Genomic DNA, 24119 nt, shown 5'->3' on the forward strand with positions numbered 1-24119 from the left:
CCCCGCAGTTCCTGGGACCCGCCCACACCTGCCCAAGCAACAGTCACCCAGCAGTTAGTTGCTACGAGATTTTCCCTCCGCTCTTGAGCCCCAGCTCCTCGGCCCTCCCCGCGGACTGAAGGTGGGGGTGGGGCGAGAGTCCAGGACTAGTCACGCACCGCAGTCTTCACCCTCTGATCATTGGTTTTTTGTTTTTTTTGCTTTTAACTCCCTCACATCCAGAAGGTACCAGCACGTCACCCTGCACCCGTGCCCCAAACACGGCTTGCAAACGCTGAAGTGGGGACGGGAGAAAGGCGGATGGGGAGACCCACAGGGGACTCCTAAGCAGAGTCTGCGGGGGGGCTGGGAGGAGAGAGGAGGCGGGTGTCAGGGGAGCAGAGGACTCGCCTCCGCGGAGCCGCTTGGCGATGGAGGGCACAGTGCGCACGCGCAACGCCCGCGGCTCCAGGCGTCCCCCGCCGCGGGCGCCCCGCTCCCCGCCGAGGCCCCGCCCCCAGCGCCGAGGCCCCGCCCCAGGAGAGGGCGGTGGGGCGCAGGGGGCATGCGCGCGGCGGGCCGGCGCGGGCGGAGGGGAGAAGGCGGGGTGCGCGCGGCGGCCAGCCCGCAGAAGGCGAGAGCCGCGCAGGAGGACGGAGCGTCCGCCGCGAGCCCGTCGGAACCGGTACGCTGCCCGCGGGCCCGGGAGGGTGGGCGGGCGGACGGGCGGGACTTGGCGCCGCGATGCGGCTCTGGGACGCTGGCGAGCTCGGGTGGCCGGCGTCCCGGGTCCCCCGCGACCCTCGTCTCCTGGAAACTTTGTGCCGGCGCCCCCGCCTGCTCCCCCGGTGGCTCTCGCATCTTCCGGGCGGCGGGAGCGGAGAGGCCCCGCGCCCTCCGCAGCGCCCCCTCCTCAGCGCTGGCCCCCGCCTCGCTGCCTCTCCTGGCGCCCCCCGGGCAGCTCCCCTCCTCGGCGGCGGACACCCTGGCCCCGGAGACGGGCCCTCGGGCTCCTCCGCTGGCATCCCCGTCCGCTCCCCTCCCGCCTCGCCACGGCCTCGCCACCCCTCGCCCGGAGCCGTGGGGGCCCACGGCGGCTGTTTGCATCTGCCCAAGGCTTTTCTGGTGCATCGGTGGGAGCAGCTTGACTCGCATTGATGCCAAATGAGTGTTTTCCTTCGCGGTGGTCCATCGGTGTGCGCGGAGGTTAGCGTGTTTTATTCCGTCCGAGTGCCCTTGCCCCAAAGCGAAGTTGAGTTGTTTGTGGGTGAGGGCCAGTTGCATGCTGTCACTGTCTTAAATGGATTGTATGACTATATTTTATTTAGGTGGATGTTGCCAATGGTACCAGCCAGTGTTATGGTAACAGGGCATCCGAGAGGCAAGGGAAGTGACTTACAAATGCAGTTCTGCTGTGTAGGAATTTAGTTAACACACACACACACACACCTCCTTGTACTTTTTATCCAGCAAGACCTTAGGGCATTGAGCATGTATTAACTAGCAGCTGTTCGTTGTCCTGTTATAAGCGGGGAGGCAGAGCGCATTAGCATCCCGCCTTACAGAGGTGAGAACGGAGAAGAGCCGAGTCCCTATTCTTTACGAACCTCAAAGGAAGATGGACCAAGAGCTTGAACTCAGAGTTCCCTGGAATTCCTGGTGCAATAAGGCCACCGAGAGCACCGTCCCTGAGATTGTCCAATTAACAAAATCACAGGGGCCGGGGCCAGCCTTCAGCAGCCCCATGCTCTGGGGACTCAGCCCTGACACCGAGTGAAGCGCTACAGGACGAGCCGCAGCTGCTGCGCGCGTTTCCTGCTCTGTGAAACGAGGGGAGCTAAGGTGCTGTATCTTGGCAAAGCTGTGTGTGGTGTGTCCGCAGGCTCCACCGACGAGCTGCGTTTGGCAACTGTTACTTGTTATGGGCTGATAAAGGCGCCCCTTCTTGAGTTCCCTTTAGAAACACAGGGAATGAGGTGCCCACCAGAATGAATAGCCGCCTATCTTCCGGGGCCCCTGAGAACTCCCCGCACGGACAGCCTGAGGCAGGGACCCCGACCTGGGAGAGGGGAGAGGGGAGAGAAAAGAGGGAAGAGGGGAGAGGGTTGCCGGGTGGAGGTAGGAATGAGCCCTGCGCTGGCGGCTTGACACACGGGCACTATTGCTGCCTCCAGCTCTGACTCATCCTCTGACGCTTGGGGGAGGAGAGGTGGTTGCCTGGTATTTTTGGCTTTCCCCCATAAAAGGGGAGACGGTTTCCTTCATCCCAAGCCTGTTTGAACGTCAGCGCTGAATTTGTCCATGCCGCGTTCTCATCTGAAATCTCTCTTATACTGGTTGAATGCAAGTATGGTTTCTATAGCATCTTTTAATAGGCTAGCAATAAATGTGTTTATTTATATCATAAAAACTGGCCAGGTGTATAGCTCCAGGAAATCCTTTAAAACTTTTGCATGAAAACTAGCACTTTTAAATGGTAGTCTTTAGGAAGGAGTTTGGGTTTCGTGGATTCTTTTGTAATTGGGATTTTATTTCAAGGGATAGTGGATTAAAAATACTTTTTCTAAATACAAGAAATACATTAATCATTCTTTTTAAAAAATATATTTTTAATATATTTTTATTGATTTCAAAGAGGAAGGGAAAGGGAGAGAGAGACAGAACCTCAAAGATGAGAATCATTGATTGGCTGCCTCCTACATGCCCCCTACTGGGGATCGAGCCCGCAACCCAGGCATGTGCCCTTGACCAGAATCGAACCAGGGACCCTTCTGTCCACTGAGCCAAACTGGGGAGGGCTTAATAATTCTTTATGTAAAAAACCTAAAACTTTACAGATAAGGTTAAAGGTTTCTTTGGAGCATCTTGCCCCAAAACAGCTGCTGACTCTGTGTTTATTGGTTGGTTTGTATCCTTTTAGACTTTTCTAATAAACATTTCATGAATGTCTTTGCACAATGTGATTTTTAATTGAAATGCATTATTATAAAATTAACTAGTCCTGTTCATAGAGATTTGAGTTCTGTCTAGAACAGGTAGCATGTATATTAATTACAGCTGGTTGTGTAAAGTTTTATTAACCTGATAGAATGGCAGCATTTCTTTGGACAACTGGCAAATGCCCCCCTTTTAACCAACTTCAAAACAATTAAATTATTAAGATCCTAGGCATTACTCTCAGTTGCAGATGAAAATTTTCCTTCAGGAAAAAGATAAGTCTAGGACTACTAGTGTATTCATCTTTTCTTTGCTTATAAGGAGGCATAAAAGGGAGTGGAAAGCAGAGAGAGTTGCTAAAGCAACAGCACCTGGGTATAAACTTACAGAGCAAACAACACTTAAGGTGGTAGGCAGCTTTAGTTATTTATGAAAGCTTCACTGGGGTGAAAACAAAGGGACGTGTTGATGTGGGCACAGTTTAAATCCGTAAATTCAAGAGCTGAGTGAGTTAAAACAAAGTTCCCATAAAGAGTTTATGGATTTTAAATGTTAGGTATTTATTGAGGACATCTGCCATGCTGAAAGGAATTGTGCTGACAGGCTAATAGTAACAGTAAGAGAGGAAGTGTTCTTTCCCCAGATTAGCCAGAATTGTAATGATTCTGAATGCCTGGAAATCAACATTAAAGTTATTTAACCTTTTATAAAATTGTGAGTTGTAACACACAGAAGAGACTATAAAACATAACTTAATTATTTTAAAGAAAACACAATAGTAACCATCTTGCAGGTCAAGAAGTACCCTCAATCCCACTCTTTCCCAATGACAACCTCTCCCTCCGCCAGAGGTAACTAAGCCAGTAACTACTCTCATTTTTGTGAAAATCACTTCCTTTCTCTTCTGTAGTTTTATCCCCTAATATAAAGCTCTAAACAGCACAGTTTCATTTTGCCTGTTTTTTTTTTTTCTTAAATCTTGTGCAAATGGGCTCAAAGTAGAAATTCTTTTATTTTATCAATATTGTGTGTGTGTATGTATCTACACATACATTTTTTTGCTTAAATTCTTGTAGCATTATATATATTTTAAAATCATCTATTTTGATACCTATAATTGTTTAATATACCATATATGTATTTGTGTATATATACATATATAGGGTGTCCCCCCAAAAAATACATATACACTTTAAATAATAATAGAGGTGGTGTTTATTAAAATACATTTCATTTTCAAAATCGGCCTATCAGCTGTTAACATGTAAATACATGTTTTTGATCACCCTGTATATATACATATACACCTAATTTTGTTTATTATATATTTTTAAGATTCATCCATGTTGTTATATGTGCCTGTACTCATTTTTGTATGAACATAGTGCAGGTTATTTATCCATTGTCTACTGCTGATGGATACCTGAATGGTTTCTGCTCTGGGGCAGTTGTGAACAGTGCTGGTCATAGGTGTGTGTATCTCCAGCTTTACTAGTTGATGCCTGTTTTCCAAAGTGGTTGTACCAATTTATATTCCTCCAGTGGTGTCAGCCTTGAATTTATAATCCACTATATTTGTTCTTTAACCACAATATGTTTGGGTATTTCTCAAATGAATACATGTCACCTATGTGGACTGACCCCTGGCCCTTCATGTACCATTGTATTTATACTAGAGGCCCGGTGCACAAAATTCCAGCCTGAACCCTCTCCAATCTGGGACCCTCAGCCCAGCCTGCACCCTCTCCAATCTGGGACTCCTCGAGGGATGTCCCACTGCCCAGTCCTCTCACAATCCAGGACTGCTGGCTCCCACTGCTCACCTGCCTGCCTTCCTTATTGCCCCTAATCACTTCACCTGCAAGTCTCACTCCCTAACCACTCTGCTGCCAGCCTGAATGATGTCTAACTGCTCCCCTGCCAGCCTGTTTGCCCCTACTTCCCTCCTCTGCCAACCTGGTCACCCCTAACTGCCCTCCCCTACAGGCTTGATTGCCCCTAACTGCCCTCCCTTGCAGGCATGGTCCCTCCCAAATGGTCTCCCCTGCCGGCCATCTTGTTGTGGCCATCTTGTGCTCACATTGGGGCAGGGTCTTTGACCACATGGGGGCAGCTATCTTGATCTTTTGTGTTGGAGTGATGGTCAATCAGCATATTATTCTTTTATTAGCTAGGATAGAGGACTGGTGCATGGGTGGGGGTCAGCTGGTTTTCCCTGAAGGGTGTCCTGGATCGGGGTGGGGGGTTCTCTTGGGGCATGGGGAAGCCTGGGCGAGGGGCCTGTGGTGGTTTGCAGGCTGGCCATGCCCCTGGGTGACCCAGTGGAGGCCCTGGTATCTGGGATATATTTATCTTTACAATTGAAACTTTGTAGCCTGGAGTGAAGCCAAGCCTTCTGTTAGCTCCATGGCAACAGCCATTTCTCTTTGGGTTTATGTATCTTCTATAATTGAAACTTTGTAGCCCGGAGTGGAGGCCTAGGGCAGCCAGGGCAGGTTGAAAGCTTGGCTTCCTCAGTCGCCAGGGGCAACCCTAGGCTGCTCTCTTTAGCTCTGTGGCTGCCACCATTTTTCTTGGGATTTATCTTCTATAATTGAAACTTTGTAGCCTTGAGTGGAGGCTTAGGCCGGCCAGGGCAGGTGGAAAGCTTGGCTTCCTCTATTGCTGGGAAAACCCAAGCCTCCCTCCTGTTCTCTGTGGCGGAAGCCATCTTGGTTGGGGTTAATTTGCATACTTGATTGGCTGGTGGGTGTAGTGGAGTGATGGTTAATTTGCATATTACTCTTTTACTAGGTAGGATATACTTATGTTTATTGTATCGATTGGACTAACATACCATTCAAAGGTTAGAGATGGTTTTTCCGCTCTTATTTAATAGACAAATACCCAGTAGAACCCTTCTTTTAATATTAAACCCCACACATGTATGTTATAGGAATATTTAAATATGCCACATGAAGTAGTATAAAGAAAAGTGTCTAGTACCTAGAAGTCTTTTAAAGATTTTTGGTGAATCCTACCTCTTGGGCTATCAGATGGCTTGACTTGCACTGTTGAATGCTTGCCTGTGTCCAGCCCTGAATGTGCAAACCAGCATTGCTGGCTTTAGGGTGATGTGTGTAGGAACTCAGGCCAGTGCTGTTCAAGTACCTGTGGAGGACAGGTATTCACATGCTTGTGCACATGTGCATGTCCTCCAGAAAGCGCCAAGTACAGACCGTGGTTTGTCCTTTCTTGGCAATTCCAGAGGAACCATAGCTTCTTTCTTTGCCACTGGAATAAATGACCCTTTTACCATCTTTAAAAGTGTAATTTTCTCCATATCTTCCTTTGAATGCGAGAGAAGAGACAGTTTAGTACTACTTCTTTTGATATAGAAAATTCCTGCTTTTTGAGTAGACGGTTGCCAGGTTAACTTTGATTGCCTGTGTTTGGTGTTGCTAGCTAGATTTAAAGGTGGTGTATATATGGGGGTGGGGGCAGGAGAGGGATGAGTGTAGGGAGATGTGGGGAGATTACGGAACTGCTAATTGTTAAATTCAGGTATTTGTTGACTATTATGTCTAATTTCTGCTAACAGTCTATAGCAGAATGTTCTACAATTCTATAGGTTTAGAAAAGACCCCCGGGGAGATTCTTCTTTTTAGCTGGAGGAGTGTTGGAAGAACAGTAGCCCAAAGAATGTGAGATTTTAAAATTTCTCTTTATTTAATTTCTTCTGTAAGGCGTCTTGGAAAATGGCTAAATTGTATTTTCAGCCCTTACATAAATGATTTCTTTAAAAACATATTAAGATTCTTTAAAATCATTATATTTAAAATAAAACAAACAAAACAACTACTTACATACAAGTTCAAGAAAAAAACACCTAAGGGGAGGATAAAAAGTGTTAGAACCTCTTAATTGGAGCAATGTGGGGAGAAATCCTGTTTGTATTCTTTGATGTGATTTTGTTAGTCTTTTTTTTTTTTATTATTCGCTCTTTAAGTTTGTAGATACACATGAGAAGACTCTTAAGTGAGAGCATGTGGCTTCTGTTGACTAGTAAATATATATGTGACATAGAGACCTCATACTTACTCCATAAGTTTCCTGTCCCCTAGTGACATCATAGCTATCCTAAAGTGTTGATGGTGATGCTGCTGTAAACAAAACTGTGCTGCCAGTCATATAAAAGTATAGCACCCAGCTCAGAGGTTGAGCGTGGACCCAGAAATCAAGATGGCCCCCCAGTTCCATTCACGGTCCCTGGTGGAGGGGGGTGGTGGTGCAGGAGGCAACAAATCGATATCCCTACCTCACTCATTGGTGTTTCTATCTCTCTCTCTCTCTTCCCCTCTCTCTAAAATCAATAGAAATATATTTTTAAAAAAGTTTGTTAGGGGTAGGTACAGGGTGAAAGGGGTCAATGGGGAAAAATAGGAGGACATCTGTGATACTTTCAACAATAAAGCTGAATTTTAAAAAAGTTTGCTATACAAGTGTTTCCTGTTATGCTTGGGAATAGCCTCATACATTATCATGCCTCTTGATTGCACTATTTTCTCTGGTGCTTGATTTAATCTCATGTTATTTTGTTCATCATGGTCCCTAAGTGCCAAATCCACTGATTAAAGTGAATGGTGAAGTCTGTGTGCTGATATGAAGGCAGCTGAAGAATTTGTGGAAACTGTAGATAAACTGATTGTGGAAGAAAATTAGCAAATATTCAACATGGATGAAACCTCCTTATTCTGGAAATGGATACTTGAAAAATTTTTATCCATAAGATGGTCAGGCTTCAAGTACAAGGTAACAGTCTTGCCTTGGGGACTGTTTTAGGCTACAAATTGAAACCCTCTGTGATCTGGCACAGTGAGAATCTCAGGGCCTTCCAGCATGTCAGTAAGCAGACACTGTCAGTGTACAGACAGGAGCAATAAGAAGTCATGGATGACTCAGCTCCTCTTCCAAGATGCTCTCCTGAATTACTCTGCCAGTGAAATAGAGAGGTACTCTTTGAGAATAACAATACCTTTTAAGATTTTGCTAACTGTTCATAATGTTCTTATTGTTGATACCCTTTTATTGGTGATTTTTATTTCAATACCAAAGTGGTGTTTCAGCCAATGGAACAAAGAGTTACAGAAGCTTTTAAGGCCTATGTGAGGATGACCAGGCTATTGCTTCAAATGAGGAGAAACTGATGCAATTCTGGAAAATTACAACATCTATGACTGCATCAAGAACCTTGCTTGGGCCCTTGTTGGGTTGTTCAGTTGGGACCTCTGGTTGGTGACTGCTAGGTTAGAGAGGTGTCCTGATGCCAAGGTTGTGGGTCTGATTCCCAGTCAGAGCACATAAAAGAATCAACCAGTGAATGCATAAACAAGTGAAACAACAGATTGATGTTTCCCTCTCTCTAAATCAGTCAATTAAAATTTTAAAAAGAACCTTGCTTGGGCTTGGGGTGATGTCACCAAAGGAGTATATGTATGACACCTGAAAGAAGACACTCAAGAGGTTTGTTCATTCATAACTTCAAAGGATTTGCCAATGATGAGGAAGTTGTAAAAATCAACAAGGTTGTGGTTGAAACGACAATTTTAACCTGGGTGTGGATGAGGATGACATTGAGGAGCTCCTAGAGGCGATTCCTGAGAATCGACTAATGAAGTGTTATGGGAACTGAAACAGGAACACATAGCTGAAGGAAACCTCAGGAGAAGACAGGAACTTCCAAGAAGATTCACAGTGAAGGGTTTAACCAAAGCTTTTTCAGACTTGAATAAGCTCCTTAAAAATTTGAAAACTGGACCCCAACACCAAAAGGTTTTCATTAATAGAAAGGAATGTTCATGGCATTATCTACTCACCAGCAAATGTATGATCAAGCCACCATGGACATAGTTACTGAAAAGAGTGACTCCTCTTCGGGAAGAGCCTGAAGTCCTTTAGGACAGCGGTCCCAACTGGTGGTCCGTGAGGTCCGAAAGGTTGGCGACCACTGCTCTAGGAGGCATTCCAGAAGGCATTGTTATCAGGGAGAGGACAGCTCCATGTGTTATTGTTCCTGTGAACCTAGTGGAACGAGATGTGGAGATAAATGGAAGATGGTGACACTGATGATCCTGACTCTCTGTAGGTTAATGTGTACGTTTGTGTTAGTTTTTAACTAAAAAGTTTAAAAATAAAATTTAAAATAGCAAAAAGCTTATGTAATAAGGATATAAAGAATATTTTTAGCCCTAACCAGTTTGGCTCAGTGGATAGAGCATCGGCCTGTAGACTGAAGGGTCCCAGGTTCCATTCAAGTCAAGGGCATGTACCTTGGTTTCGAGCACATCCCCAGTAGGGGGTGTGCAGGAGGCAGCTGATCAATGTTTCTCTCTCATCGATGTTTTTAACTCTCTATCCCTATCTCTTCCTCTCTGTAAAAAATCAATAAAATACATTAAAAAAATAATATATATATATATTAAAAATACTTTTATGTAGCTATACAGGGTGTGTTTTAAGCTAAGTGTCACAAAATAATACGTTTATAAATTATAGTAAGCTAAAAATTTCTCATTGAAGAAAAATACTTTTAAGTTTGGTGTAGCTTAGGAAACGTTTTAAGTTTGGTGTGCAGTGTTTATCAAGTCTTTGGTAGTGAAGACTTCCATGGTAAGTGCCCTATACAAATGCACCATTTTATCTTTTATACTATTATTTTTACTGTACCTTTTCTATGTTAGATATGTCTAGTTGTATTACAGTTGTCTACAGCAGCAGTCACCAACCTTTTGGACCTCACAGACCACCAGTGGCCCGCATACCACCAGTTGGTGACTGCTGGCCTTCAGTCTTCAGTACAGTAACACGCTGTATAGGTTTGTAACCTGGGAACAATAGGCTGTACCATATAGCGTAGGTGTGTAGTAGGCCCCACCATCTAGGTTAGTGTAAATGCACTCTGATGTTTGCAAAATGATGAAATCACCTAACGATACATTTCTCAGAATGTATCCCCATGTATCCATTAAATGACTCATGATTGTTAGGCTTATTTTAAATTAGCCAGTATATTTTTGACAAATGTAAAAAGGACATAGAAATATTTAATAGCCTTTAATTTGCACTGTCACACATGTTCTGTGTTTGGGAAACAGTACCCTTCCAGGGTTAAAGTTTGTATATCATTTCACATGATGTTTTTTATTAAAACTTGGAGAAGTATTCAATGTTCTATAGAACTCCAATTACTTGATATAAATTTGCAGCTAAAAATGATCCAAAATATAAATGAAATAGAACTTGTTTCATACTGGATTATATATAAAACCTAAGTAACTAATGTATTATTTGAAAACAATTTTGAAAAATAAGTCTACATTTATGGATTTTTCTCATTCCATTTAGCCTTCTAGAAATTACAATAAGTAATATTTTATCTTTTCCACAATAGCTTACTTGCTAGAAATACACAATCCCAGGCCTCTAACACCACCACAACCACCCCCCCCCCCCCATCCCATGGACTGTACCAAAAACAGATGATGGGTTAGACATGGCCCACCAGCTATTTGCAGTGTTTCAGAGGTAATTGCATTCTCTTAGACTAGAGTATGTAAATAATAATTGGTAGTATAATCTAAAAAGCACCATGTATATTGTCTTAATTTCTTTTTCATTTATTGATTTTAGAGGAAAGGGGAGACGGAAAGAGAGAAAGAGAAACATCGATTTGTTCCACTTTTTATTGGTTGATTTTTGTATGTGCCCTGACCAGGGATCAGATCTGCAACCCTGGTGTATGGGGACAATGCTCTAACCAACTGAGCTATCCAGCCAGGGTGGTATATTTTATTTTATAAGACAACTGCTTCAGGAGAGAATTAAAGTCAAGGGAATAACTTTGGGACACTCTGCTTTTTGACTCTTACTTAAAAACTTGATTCTTCTGCCAAAACCGGTTTGGCACATTGGATAGAGCATTGGCTGCGGACTGAAAGGTCCCAGGTTCGATTCCGGGCACATCCCCAGTAGGGGCTGTGCAGGAGGCAGCTGATTGATGGTTCTCTCTCATCGATGTTTCTGGCTCTCTATCCCTCTCTCTTCCTCTCTGTAAAAAAATCAATAAAATTTATTATATATAAAACAAAACAAAAACAAACTTGATTCTTCCTTTTGCTGTAGTAGGGCTCAGACATACCCAGTTGGCCTCAAAATGCAATAGGCCTGCTGTTCCTCAGCATGGAGAGGGTATCTAGTTTTATCAGGTTCCTTCCATCCAGCTAATAATCTGGTTATCTTATTCTGCTCAGGAACTCTAGTGGACAATTATAGATGCCTTTGACTAATAAAGAAAAATGGGAAAATAGTGATGCTTTAAAAATGAAGCTAGTTTGGGGGGCAATGGAAAGATACGTACACATATAATACCTTAATAAAAAATAAATTAATTTAAAAAAATGAAGCTAGTTTGGTATAAAGTGGCCAAAATGTCAAATTGGGCTTGAGGTATGATAAGTTCTTGTTTGAAGAAAGTTGAGACTCACTGCTTGCGTTTTAAGGATTTTGATGAAACAGTGAGACAGTGGAGGGTAAAATGGTCAAGCGGGGTCGTTTCCCTGTTGAACTCTTTAGTTCTTACGAATTTTAACTTCTAAATTCTTTTTTGCTTTACTTACAGTAATGAGCTCTGAAGGACTGAGATCTTATGGAAAGATCTGCATTTTCTGAGATTTCATGGTCCTGCTTCTGAGGGCAGTAGTGACTTCAGCAATTCTGAGACACACTTAAACCTTTTTGGGTATAATTGCTGACTTTTTTATTTTATTTTTAAAGTATTCTGTGTTTAGATGTTCTGACCTATATAGATGAAAGTTCACTTAACCAAGAACCTATGATTCTATTTAATTTTTACCACTTGCTCCTTGACGATTTTAAAGTATCATTTATATAGGCTGTGGCACAAACTGGTTTCTAATCACGAAACAATTTTAAATGTAATTGTGGAATTTTACAAGCATTTTCTTAGTTTAGGTTTATCAGATTTTTCATACCCAAAACCCATCTCATACCACTTAGTTTTTATTGATGTTGTTCAGATTATAGACGAAGCACAACCAGACTGACTTTATGTTCCTTAAGTTCTTTTTGCAGATTTTATTTCTTTCCCCAGTGAAATGTACGTTTTGGTAGTCTTAGGCCACTTGATCAGTTGTGATCAGCTGTGTGACTAATCAACAGGCAACTCATGGAAAAGGGTTCTGGTCCCAGTGGGTTACTCATTTTCTATGTAGAATCTGGGAAAACCTGTTATCCTCCATTTACCTCCGATTCCTCATTTGGGAACCATGACAGCAGAATGATACTGATTCGTAAGAGATTGAGCCCACTCGCATGTTTTAAACAAACAAGGTACTTGGGTTTGCTTCAGCAATTCTACAGGTCTGAGACGAGGCCTGAGATTCTGCATTTCAACCAACCTCCAGGATGATGTTGCTAGGTCTTGGATCACACTTTTTGTGTAGTAAGAGTAGTAGAAAAGGGCTTGTGTTCTCCATCTGGAATCTAAAAATAAGGAGGCTCTTAAAAGACAAGAATGGCAGCATTTTTAAATGGATTGATAAAAAATATATAATTATAATCTTATAGGTTACATCCCCAAGTAAAGACAGTCTATTTAGTAAATGTTGTTGGGAAAATTGGACAGATAATGTGCAAAAAAATGAAACTTGACCATCATCTTACACCATACACAAGAATAAACTAAAAGTAGATTAAAGACTTAAAGGTAAGACTAGAAACCATAAAAACCCTAGAAGAAAACATGGGCAGTAAAATCTCGGACATTTCTTGTAGTTTTTTCTTCCGATCTCCTCAGGCAAGGCAAACAAAGGATAAAATAAATGGGACTACTAAAAAGTTTTTGCACAGTAAAAGAAACAAAAAAAAAAAAAGAGACAGCCACTGAATGGGAGAATATATTTGCCAATAATATATCTGATAAGGCATTAATATCCAAAACTTATGAACTTATACAACTCATCACCAAACTAACAGTCCAATTAAAAAATGGGCAAAGCACCTGAATAGATACTTCTCCAGAGGACATACAGATGGCCAATAAACATATGAAAAGATGCTCAAGGTCACTAGTAATTAGAAAATTAAAATGAAAAGCACAATGAGATATCACCTCACACCTGTCAATGGCTATCATCAATAAATCAACAAACAATAAGTGTTGTTGAGGGTGTGGAGAAAAGGGAACCCTTGTGCACTGTTTTGAGGATGGAATGTAGGTTGGTGCAGCCAAAGTGGAAAACAGTATGGAGTTTCCTCAAAAAATTAATGAAACTGACCCAGTGAATCTACTTATGGGAATATATCTGAAGATACCCAAAACACTTAATTCAAAAGAATATATGCACCCCTATATTCACTACAGCATTGTTTACATAGCCAAGATTTGGAAGTAGCCCAAGTGCCGATCAGCAGACGAGTGGATAAAAAAGCTGTGGTACATCTACACAATGGAATACTACTCATCTGTATAAAAGAAAGAAATCTTACCTTTTGCAACAGCATGGATGGAGCTGTAGAGTATTACGCTAAGTGAAGTAAGAGAAAACAAATACCGTATAATTTCACTTATATGTGGAATCTAATGAACGAAATAAAGTAGAAACAGACTCATAGATACAGAAAACAGACTGACCAGAGAAAAGTGGGTTGGGGCTGAACAAAGGTGAATTTTGGGATTAAGCAAAAACAACAGCTTGTAGACACAGACAACAGTATGGTGATTACCAGTGAGCGAGAAAGTGGAGTTGAGAGGTAGAATAGGGAAAGGGATAAACGGTGACTGGAAGAGACTTGACTTTGGGTGGCAAACACAATACAATATGCAGATGTATTAAAGTTGTATACTTGAAACCTATGTAAACTTATTGACCAGTGTCACCCTGGTAAATTCAATAAAAAAATAAAGATACCTCCCCAGGTATCTTTACTTGTTTGGAGGAAATGTCGCCCTGACTGGTGTGGCTAGGTTGAGCATTGTCCCGAGCACCAGGAAGTTGTTGGTGTGATTTGTGGTCAAGGCCTTGTCCCTGATAAGGGGGTATGCAGGAGGCAGCTGGTTGCTGTTTCTCTCTCTCTTTCCTAAAAATCAAACTACTAAAAAAGAGAGAAAATGCAATTACATAGGTTTTCAGTTATTAAAAAAAAAAATAACATTGTAGGCCTCCAGCATATTAGTCTACTGAGACCCTCTGAAATTCCGAAAGCTAAAACCACTTTAATCAGGTCATTTTACACAGTCTTCTCTTGCACCGCTGTAGCCATTTTCTGCTTATTCAACACGAGGCAAAATTTCATAGATAGAATTTCAGTTTTTTAGCTGTGGATTCTAGTGGTTGTCATTTTTTTAAAAAGGGGAAGTGCCCTCTGTGGCACTGGGATGGATGCTCCAAAGAGACCGTGACTCCTGGCAGCGATTCCAAGTCTGTTCTGGGTATGGACACCACATCCCAGGAGCTCTCCAGATTTCAGGCCTGTGGGCAAATACAAGTTCATTTGTTTAGCACTTGGATGCTTATTATTCAGAGACCTGCAATCATCTCTGATGCGACCAGCTGCTTATAACTTGTAAAAGAAATACCTCTCTGGGTTGGTTTAAGACAGTTCCTCATTTTTGTTTTTCATCCCAACCCACCCTCTTCCCCTAGCCAGGAAAGGCCTTTTCCCCTGAAGAAATGCAGCTGTCAGAGCAACTTGGAAGGGCTGAGCTGAACACCAGGGAAGCGATGTGGATCCCTTGGCTCTCTCTATGGCCATCCTCATCCCAGACCAGTGTGCTGCAGCGGGAGTGGTATTCATTCAGAGCACCTTGCAATCTTTGACCCCTCAAATGTGGGTCAAACTTTCCTAATATTCTTTTTCTGTCTCCCAGTACACATTTACTAAGTTGATTTTGACACAGTTGTGATGTAATACTCATATTTCTTTTCTTTATGATCAGAATCTGTCAACCTTTGAACTGAGCAACACTTCTTGTTGTGCCTGCTCTGGGACTTCTTGCTGAGAGTCCTCTGCTATCCAGATTTTCCACATTGAGCAGGGAGTTATCACCAGCTTGAGAGCCTAATTGTGTTTATTATACAGTGACTTTGCTTTTTTAAACTATCAGGATTCTGCCAGGGAAAGACTTGGAAGTGGCAAGACACTGTGCTCTGCTACAGGACAGGATGTTCTAATAATGTAAAAGTTCTGCACATTTCCTCTAACACCACGTCTGAGAATCTTCTGTGACGACTTCCTTGTTCTCTCTCATAATACAATTGCGCCTATCTCCCTGTACCCCTGTATCAGATGTGGGCCTCAAAAGAAGGGTGTAACCTTGGGTGAGGCAGCTCCCTGCGGACAGGGGCAGTTTCTGGGGAGGGACTTGTGACCTCCCAGCATCAGCACTCTGAGTGCCTCTGGCTTGAAGGGGCAATCTGGGTGGCCCACCACAGCATTACCTGGGAAATGTTTTATCAACTTTAATTATAATGACCTAAAATCAACAGTTTCCTTCAGCAGGTGAACAAACCATGGTACATCTACCTATACAAAGGACAGGACTATTGATACATTCATCAACATGGGCAGTGTGGCTTAGATGGTTGGAGCATTGTCCCGTATAGTGAAAATATCTTGGGTTTGATTCCATCAGGGCTCGTGCAGGAGGCAGTTAATCAATCAATGTGTTACTCTCTATAAAGTCAATGAAAGCATGTCCTCTGTGAGGATAAAAAAAAAAACTACTACACTTAGTGAAAATCAGAAAATTGTCTCCTCCCCCCAGCAAGAACACTACCCTGTATGTCCTATGATTTTATTATATGAAAATGTAGAAAATGCAAATTGTAGTGACAGAAAACAGATCAGTGGTTGCTAGGGAGTGGGCTAGAAAGTGAGGGAGGGATGAATTATAACAGCGCATGAGGAAATTTTGTGGGGGGTGACAGATTTTTTCCCAAGTCATATTGTCTCCAGTGTATGCCTATGTCAAAGTTCATCAAATTGTACACCAATTATGACTCAAGAGCTGTAAAAACATTAAAAATTTAAGTGTGATGGTTACTTGGAGGAAAGGCAGAGGGACAGGTGCTCATCGAAAGCCTAAGCGACCGTCGCGGCCTAAGGAACAATTCAACAGGCTATGTGTGGCGACCCAACAACCGAGCAGCAGGGCGGGGAGGGGGGCAGTTAGGAGCCAGTGGTCCTGGGTTCTGAGAGGGATGTCTAACTGCCAGTTTAGGCCCAATCCTGGGCAGTTGGACATCCCCCAAGGGGTCCGGATTGGAGAGGGTGCAGGCTGAGGGGGAGCCCCCTAGAACTCCCCCTCCCCGTGCACAGATTTCATGCACTGGGCCTCTAGTAAATGAATAAATAAAAAGGGCCAAGGTGGAATTCCAAGGGGAATTCTTCTGAACTTTGGCTACATGCTTGCCTCCTTGTGTTTCTGCAGATCTAATTTATATCCACTGTGATCAGCTCACTCCTAACTTGCCAGAGCCAGACCCAGGATTCCAGAGTCAGACCCAGGATTCTGGAGTAACCAGACCCCTCCCAAGTGAGTAGCCCAACACTACCTCCGCCTGTAGAACTAGGGATATTCTTGTCCGACTGAAATAACGTCAGGCATTTCTACAATACCCTGGTGGAGGTAAGCACCCTTCCCAGGGGACACAGACTATAAAGCAACGTGTATCTGAAGTGAGAGGAACTGATGTCTAAAATCCCAGGAAACCAAGAGTTGTGTTTTCTATTGTTATTAATATATGTTGTTACATAGAACTTACATAATATCGAATGTCTTATAGTAAGTAAACTCTGTGCTAATGAGGATATATATAATATATACACATATCTTTAAATATTAAATTTATTTTAATTCAACACATCTGAAGCCAGTGAGATTCACCTTGGAGCTTAGAATTGGCTAAGGTGAAGTTTTTCAACCAAACCCAGGGGCTCAGGTCAGCTAAAATGCTTTAAAAAAAAATAAATTATTTTTTATAGAGAGGAAGGGACAAGGTTAGAGAGTTAGAGACATCGATGAGAAACATCAACCAGCTGCATCCTGCACACCCCCTACTGGGGATGTGCCCACAACCAAGGTACATGCCCTTGACCGGAATCAGTCCACAGGCCGTTGCTTTATCCACTGAGCCAAACTGGTTTTGGCTAAAATGCTTATTAACTTAGACAAATGATTTTAGAGACCATGGCTTTCAAATTACCTGGAATTATTTCCATAGAAATACCACAGCACAAACTTCCAAATTATTCAGATGTCACAAATATGAAAGGAGGAACTTTTTTTTTTAAATATTGTAGTAAAGGGCTAAAGTGACCAAATATCCTGGATTTTCTATCACTGATCCAATTCAGTATCTTTTTAGTCTACAAAAGCAATTCATTGAATATATGGTATCATAAGATCTCTTTCTAGAATTAGACATGAAGATAGGCATCAGTCTCTGAAAGAACATGGCTATAGAAGGGGTCAGAATTTCTGATTTCTTCCTAATTACCAAGAAACTCACTTCAATAAAAGCAAAACCCTGCAAGATTACTGGTTCAGAAATCAGCAGGGCCCTGGCTGGTTTGGCTCAGTGGATAGAGGGTCAGCCTGTGGACTGAGAGGGGTCCCAGGTTGCGGACTCGATCCCCAGTGGGGGGCGAACAGGAAGCAGCCAATCAATGATTCTCATCAATGATGTTTCTCTATAATCAATAATATATTAAAAAATAAAATTTAAAAAAAGCAGCTGGGCATGTCTCTGTTTTCCATTTTCCTAAAATAGGATATTTCCATTTAAACAAAGAAAAACAATCGCCAGAGTGCTGAGTTTTACATAAATTTTACATATTGGTGGTATCTTAGGCTACTTTTCCTGATAATCCTTAGATGATTTGCCTACATCCTTGAAAGAACATACTCTAGTCTATATCATAGAAGATAACCATTTCTAACCCTTTTTCCTTCCCATTCCACAAATATGCAGAAGGCTGTGATGAATCAATACTATATAAAATACTGACAGGTACCTGTATTTTGCAGGACGGAGACTGTAATTTCGGATTCCCTGGTGGAGGAAAACAAAACGCTCTGGTCTCGCTTCCAATGATGCAAGTGTGACCGTCAGTGTCTTCATGAGCTCCAGAGGTCACAGCACACTACCACGGACTCTCATGGCCCCTCGGATGATTGCTGAGGGCGACGTAGGAGGCATCGCTCAGATCACCTCCTCTCTCTTCCTGGGCAGAGGCAGTGTGGCCTCCAACCGGCATCTCCTCCAGGCTCGTGGCATCACCTGCATTGTTAATGCTACTATTGAGATACCCAATTTCAACTGGCCCCAGTTCGAATATGTCAAAGTGCCTCTGGCCGACATGCCTCATGCCCCCATTGGACTATACTTTGACACGGTGGCCGACAAGATCCACAGTGTGAGCAGGAAGCATGGGGCCACCTTGGTGCACTGTGCGGCAGGGGTGAGCCGCTCAGCCACCCTCTGCATTGCTTACCTGATGAAATTCCACAGTGTGTGCCTGCTGGAGGCATACAACTGGGTGAAAGCCCGGAGGCCTGTGATCAGGCCCAACGTGGGCTTCTGGAGGCAGCTGATAGACTACGAGCGCCAGCTTTTCGGGAAGTCCACAGTTAAAATGGTACAGACACCTTATGGCATAGTTCCAGATGTTTATGAGAAAGAGTCCCGACACCTGATGCCTTACTGGGGGATTTAATGCCAGCAAAGCCTGCGTCAGCAGCCCCTCCAGCAGTACCAGCATCTGCTACACAGTGTCTGCTCCCCTCTTCACCTTTCTTTTCAAATGGTTGACTTTTTGGTTCTCCCTGAAGTGTTCAGGTTTATTTTAAGAGGTAGGGAGGAGGGGAGGAACATAAGGGGAATGCATACATTGCTAATGACATTTTTAAAACTAACATTTTGGAATAGTGTTTATGAAAATCTTTAACTAGCTCTTAATCATTTTTAATAATTTGAACAGTTTAATAAACTGGTTCTGCTCTATCTTGAATCCCATGCCTTTTGGCATGAAAGGTGCAAGAGAAGCTCAGTGCAAAAATCACTCTGGGCTAATCCTGTAGAGACAAGCTCTGCCTAAGGCTGCTGACCACACAAGCGCTTAGGGAAGATTGATACTGTCTTCAGTCTCTACTGGATTAGCCCTACTCTTTCCTTTTCCCTTTATTATTTAGTATCTTTGTAAGGTAAAAAACATCTTTATTATTTAGCTGTTAATTATAACAAAATCTGCTGCAAACACCCTCTTGGAATCAATGTGCCCCAGACTATATTATTTTTAATAAACCTGTCTGCTTAACGTATTAGAATATTTACTAAGAAGAATTTTAGGGTGTGTGTGTTATGTTGAATGGAAGAACGATGCTCTCCAGTAATTGTTATAATATGGCTTCTGTGACAATAATGAACTTTACTGAAAATAGACATCCCAGCTGAATCATATCAACATTTCACATCCTGGCTGATACCTTTTACAGTGCTGGAACTGAAAAACAGCATAAAGTGTACATTCTGACAAAAGGCAGTTTTCAGTAGTCTCTTGGTAACTTTAAGTGCACCAAAGCAATGAATTCTCCATCAAACAATTTGTTTTTTTCACAAAAGATGTGTTTTTGCTTGACTATTAACAGACACACATGCCCTAACCTAAAACTAGTGTTAAGCAAATAACAACAGCTTCCTCAACTGGCCCTAATGAATCTGACAACTCACCAGTAGTTGTAGGTAAATGGTAATTATTCCATGTTCCTGGGAAGCCGCTGGGCATCAGCAGGTTGCCTCATTTTTAGAAAGGGGAGCCACTTGCCACAGCACTGTTCTTTTCCACCCATTTGCTAGGTAGGCTACAGCTAGCTTGGCTGTGGAATAATTTTCTAAAATTTTAGTCTATTTTGGTAAGAAGCTAGGAATATAATGTCAGTGGCTGCATATTTATATAAATTATATCTTCCAATTTTTACCTGGTCAGTGGTTTCCATCTAAATTCTACCTTTTCTTTCATATCACTTGCCCACTTTCACAACCACATATGTCATCATTGTCTAAATAGAAAAATTCAAAAAAAGCTAATAGTTTCTCTCTGGGAAATAAGAGGAACCACAAATGCTACATCAGCACATAATCAAAAGAACAACAAAATAATACTACGGCTCTGGAGGCCCTGGCTGCTTTAGTATGAAGGCAAACTAAGTCTGACAGTCTCTAGATAAAGTCCAAAATAATCATTGCACTCTAGTAAGAAAATACTTAGTGATATGTTCTTGGTAACTAAGGAAAATTTCCTGCAGAAATCCTGGCAAACACCACCACTGTGATAGCTAAGAGCATCCTTAGCCCCAGGGAAGTTTAACACCTTTCTAATCCAAATGTCAGAATTTATTAGGACCAGCTATTAAAGGAAGATGTGTAACCTACAAGATATTAGGGGAATTTTTGTAGTGATCCCCAGTGCAGGGCAAGTATTTCAAATTTCTGTAACATAAAGACTATAATTTTCAAAGCTTAAGAACACAAGTCATTAAATAAAAGGCAAGTAGAAGGTATCTTTAAAAAAAAAAAAAGTATGTATATGTACACAAAATACTCAATTTAAAATACTCAACCTAGAGTGCCACGGGAAAAAATAAAGAATGGATCACATCCTAATATACTCACTTCTACCTTCAGCATATCAGCACAAAAATAACACTATGCCAAAACGTTTTTAAAGGCAAAATACAATTTTAAAAAAGGGCTTATTAATCACCTCTTAAGCAATGGGTGAAACTGTCCGCACGATACACAGTAAGTAACCTTGGTTACTGTTTCCAAGGACACGGCTCTTGGCTAACGAGCTGAGGTGAAGCTGAAGGCAATGTTGAGTCATTTTAATAAATGCATTCATCAACACAATGGTACCCACACTCCCTAAGTCCTTGGTGGTATCTAATAAGACACTTCTACTATTACATAGATATGAAAGTAATGAATACTTTTCATAGCAAAGGCTTACTGTTGGTGTTTGCCATATTTTCCTCTTGCAATTTCCCATGGAGTGACTAAATCTACCATACTTGATAAGGTCAGCAGTAATATGTAGAATTTTATCTGAGGCATTCTGGAATATATCTGGGAATGGGAACCAATCTAGTTAGCATACTTTAAAAAATGTTACTGATAAAGACCATTGTGAAAATAAAAAATGTTACTGATAAAGACCATTGTGAAAATAACACATATGGCATTTAAGAAAGTCTTAGCGATGTAAATTCTGTCAAACCGGGTGGTATTTTTATAGCAAAGGTAGATTTTGTTATGGAATGCCTAAGACCAATCAGAAGCCTGCTTGAATTTAGGTGCCATTTGAAACCCTAGGGGCTGCTCCCGCTGAATTAGAGCACAGAAGCCTCAGGAAAAGCCTGCTACAAACTGGTCCACAAGTGTTGTTCCTGGCACTCCACAGCCTCATGGAGGGCAAAGGCTCTGAAGGTAGTAACAATTCAGAGACAGCTGTCTCAGTCCTTAGCTGGAGCAAATGAGAAAAACAGACTTACCTCATCAACACTTCTCTACGTTCTGATGCACAGCAAGGTAAAAGCAGAAGCGTCGACTGCTGTTCATGGAAATGTTGTAAACCTTTTCTGGAGAGGATGGAGGTAAAGGTGTAAGATGGAGCAAGACAATTCCTCAAGTTCTGTCCTGAGAAGGGAAAGTAATGTAGTTGATTATGCAAGGCAGCAATTATATTGGCAAAACCAAATTTTTCAGTTACAAATAAAAACTTAAGTCTAGGTCAGTCAGCACAAGTCATACAAAGTGAAACATAAAAGATTCAAAATCTCTTCATAAAGCACATAATTAACACCTTAGAAATGTGTGTCCTAAACTGGAATGTTCTTCCTAGGAATGACAGTCCTAACCACTTGGCTTTCCCCCCAGAATTTGATGTATTAGTTTCAGTGGCAAAGACAATCTCCTACAACAGCATGAGCTTTTTCCTTCTAAAATTCAGTGCTGCTTTTGTGAATAATTTTCTTCCACTACTTCTAAGTTCTGTTACCTTTACCATAAATGCACATCACATTCACCTCTCAAGGCCAGGAATTCCACCTTCCAACCTTAAATTTTCAGGTCTCTCACGTAGATACTGCAAAGTCCGGCAGTACTGGTACATAGGCAGTCATTTTTGGAAATCTGGACAGAGCCCACTGCAAAAGATTTCATTCAGCTGCCTTTCCAAATCTTGTCTGAAAAAAATACCACGTTCAGTCATGAGGTAAAATCGAAGGCTTTCCGAAAAGGCCCCTGACGGGAAGAATATCATTCTGATCCTCAAGGATTGGGGCTTCTGTCAAAATGAACTTTCTCCACTGCAAAGCACCCAGGCATGTTTGATGAAAAGTCTTCTTGAAATTTGATAGTTTTAGAAATGAATGCAGGGAGAAGAGAAATGGGTAATTGGTTCAGTTGCATCAGCAAAGTTGGTAAATCTGTACTTACCTACCTGCCCTTGTTCAATGGAGACAGAATTTTTTTTTTAAGAAAAAGAACATCAGTTTAAATCACAATTTCCCCTCTTTATTCATTTCAAATAACACACTAAATGCAGATAAATGACTCTACTTCACAGGACAATAAATAAGCTCTGGCTCAACACATGCTTGCCAATTCCAGTCCTACAACGATTTATTTTTCTTCAAATGGCAAATCTTCACAGTTTCAATACTGCAACAGCAAATTACCGTGGTCCATATTTGAAAACATCTTAAAAGAACTAGTGATAAGTCAGCAACCTCTGGGGCCACATGCAGTTTGGGGAGGGCAATTTCACCGCAAATCCCAAAGACGCCGTGGAACCAGGAGACAGGTCCTCCGTGGGAATGACTGGGAATGTGCGCAGCTTTCCCCGCCCACCTCTTGAGGAATTCTTCATTTAAATTCGCAGAGGTGAACTCTGCAGGACTTGTATTCTGTTCATTGGTCCCTGCCACCCATGGGGGTGATGAAAAACCACCACCACCACCCAGCTGGTACTTCATAGAGGAGCTTTTCAGAGCAAATCAGGCAGGATGAGGCCAGGAGGTTTTGGTTCAACACAATTGATCCAGAAGTTGGCACAGCTGGCATGATACTGGTGTCCTCCATATGCCAGCTTGAAATTATCTGTGTCTGAGTTGAATGCCTGCCAGAAACAAACAGACATGTGCAGCAAGTCAGCCTTCTGCACCTAAGAGCTGAGCAGCAACCAGCATGCACACTTCACCAAGTCATAGAGGCCCACAAATGGCACACATACAAAAGCTGAGCAGGTATTTATATACACAGAAATTCAGGTGAGAAAGTTATTGCTGCTAATTAAAGGGATAAAAGTATTTTTACTATTAAATCCAGTTTCAGCAAAAGAAGACCAAATTTGTCATAGAAAAGGCAGAGTCTAGGGCAGTGATCAGCAAACTCATTAGTCAACAGAGCCAAGTATCAACAGTACAATGATGGAAATTTCTCTTCAGAGCCAAATTTTTTTTTTAAACTTAAGCTATATAGGTAGGTACACTGTTATTAACTTAACTTGGGTACTCCTAAGCTGGCCTTCGCTAAAAACTCCAGGGGCCACAGAGCCGCATGTGGCTCGATGACCACTGGTCTAGGGGATTGGGAGGAGGGGTGTCATGATACAGGGAACTAACATAGCCAGGAGCTGTGGCTAATTTTTATCTCTCATTGTGCTGAAGGAATAAAGGCTGGCATGTGACTATCACATGTAATCCCTTAAGTTTCTGTGGCTAATTACCGACCGACCATGAAAGACAACAAAAGATTATGATCTCTTAGGGTCTAATGCCATTGGGAGCTGGTAACTGAATCAACATAATGAAAAAGTCCAAATAGGGACAGGGTTCATAATAAATAAAGATATTAAACATATAAGAATTATTTCTGGATAAATAAGGCTTATAGGTGAGTTACAGCTATCCAATCCTAACCACCTCATGTCCAAAGTGCTTTTTAAAGCATTACAAATAAGTAAAATTCTAAAACCCAAACAATTTTTTTTGTCTGACAATGGCCAAATCTTGAAGTTCTTTGATCTCCTTATGTGTCACTATAGCTTTCAGTCTTTCAGAAGTTGCTCATTCTGTTACCCTA

The 24119-nt window shown here is 42.1% G+C and overlaps 2 protein-coding genes and 1 long non-coding RNA gene across 18 annotated transcripts in view; 1 reads left to right on the forward strand and 2 right to left on the reverse strand.

Annotated features, from left to right (window-relative positions):
- Positions 1-534: 534 nt before the first annotated feature.
- On the forward strand, positions 535-19297 carry DUSP14 (dual specificity phosphatase 14). Its single transcript, XM_084864224.1, has 2 exons — positions 535-664; positions 18005-19297. Exon 2 carries the CDS (start codon positions 18097-18099, stop codon positions 18691-18693), a length of 597 nt encoding a protein of 198 aa, XP_084720350.1. The 5' UTR covers positions 535-664; positions 18005-18096; the 3' UTR covers positions 18694-19297.
- LOC311611747 lies at positions 6601-18121 on the reverse strand. The gene is made up of 3 exons (XR_014793144.1): positions 17992-18121; positions 13462-14444; positions 6601-12456 (listed from the first exon to the last, which is right to left on the reverse strand). It is a non-coding gene; the product is annotated as an uncharacterized lncRNA (long non-coding RNA).
- Positions 19298-22528: 3231 nt separating the features above from the next.
- The window catches only part of SYNRG (synergin gamma), a 55837-nt gene continuing 54246 nt past the window's right edge, over positions 22529-24119 (reverse strand). For all 16 annotated transcript variants that reach the window (XM_084864182.1, XM_084864188.1, XM_084864187.1 and 13 more), the window contains one exon: positions 22529-23154. In XM_084864182.1, coding sequence (XP_084720308.1) covers positions 23023-23154 — 132 coding nt within the window. In that variant the 3' untranslated portion in view covers positions 22529-23022. The remainder of the gene's footprint in view (positions 23155-24119) is intronic.

The sequence above is a fragment of the Pipistrellus hanaki genome (assembly GCF_964339955.1).
Source record: "Pipistrellus hanaki genome assembly, chromosome: 16".
Lineage (NCBI taxonomy): Eukaryota > Metazoa > Chordata > Mammalia > Chiroptera > Vespertilionidae > Pipistrellus > Pipistrellus hanaki.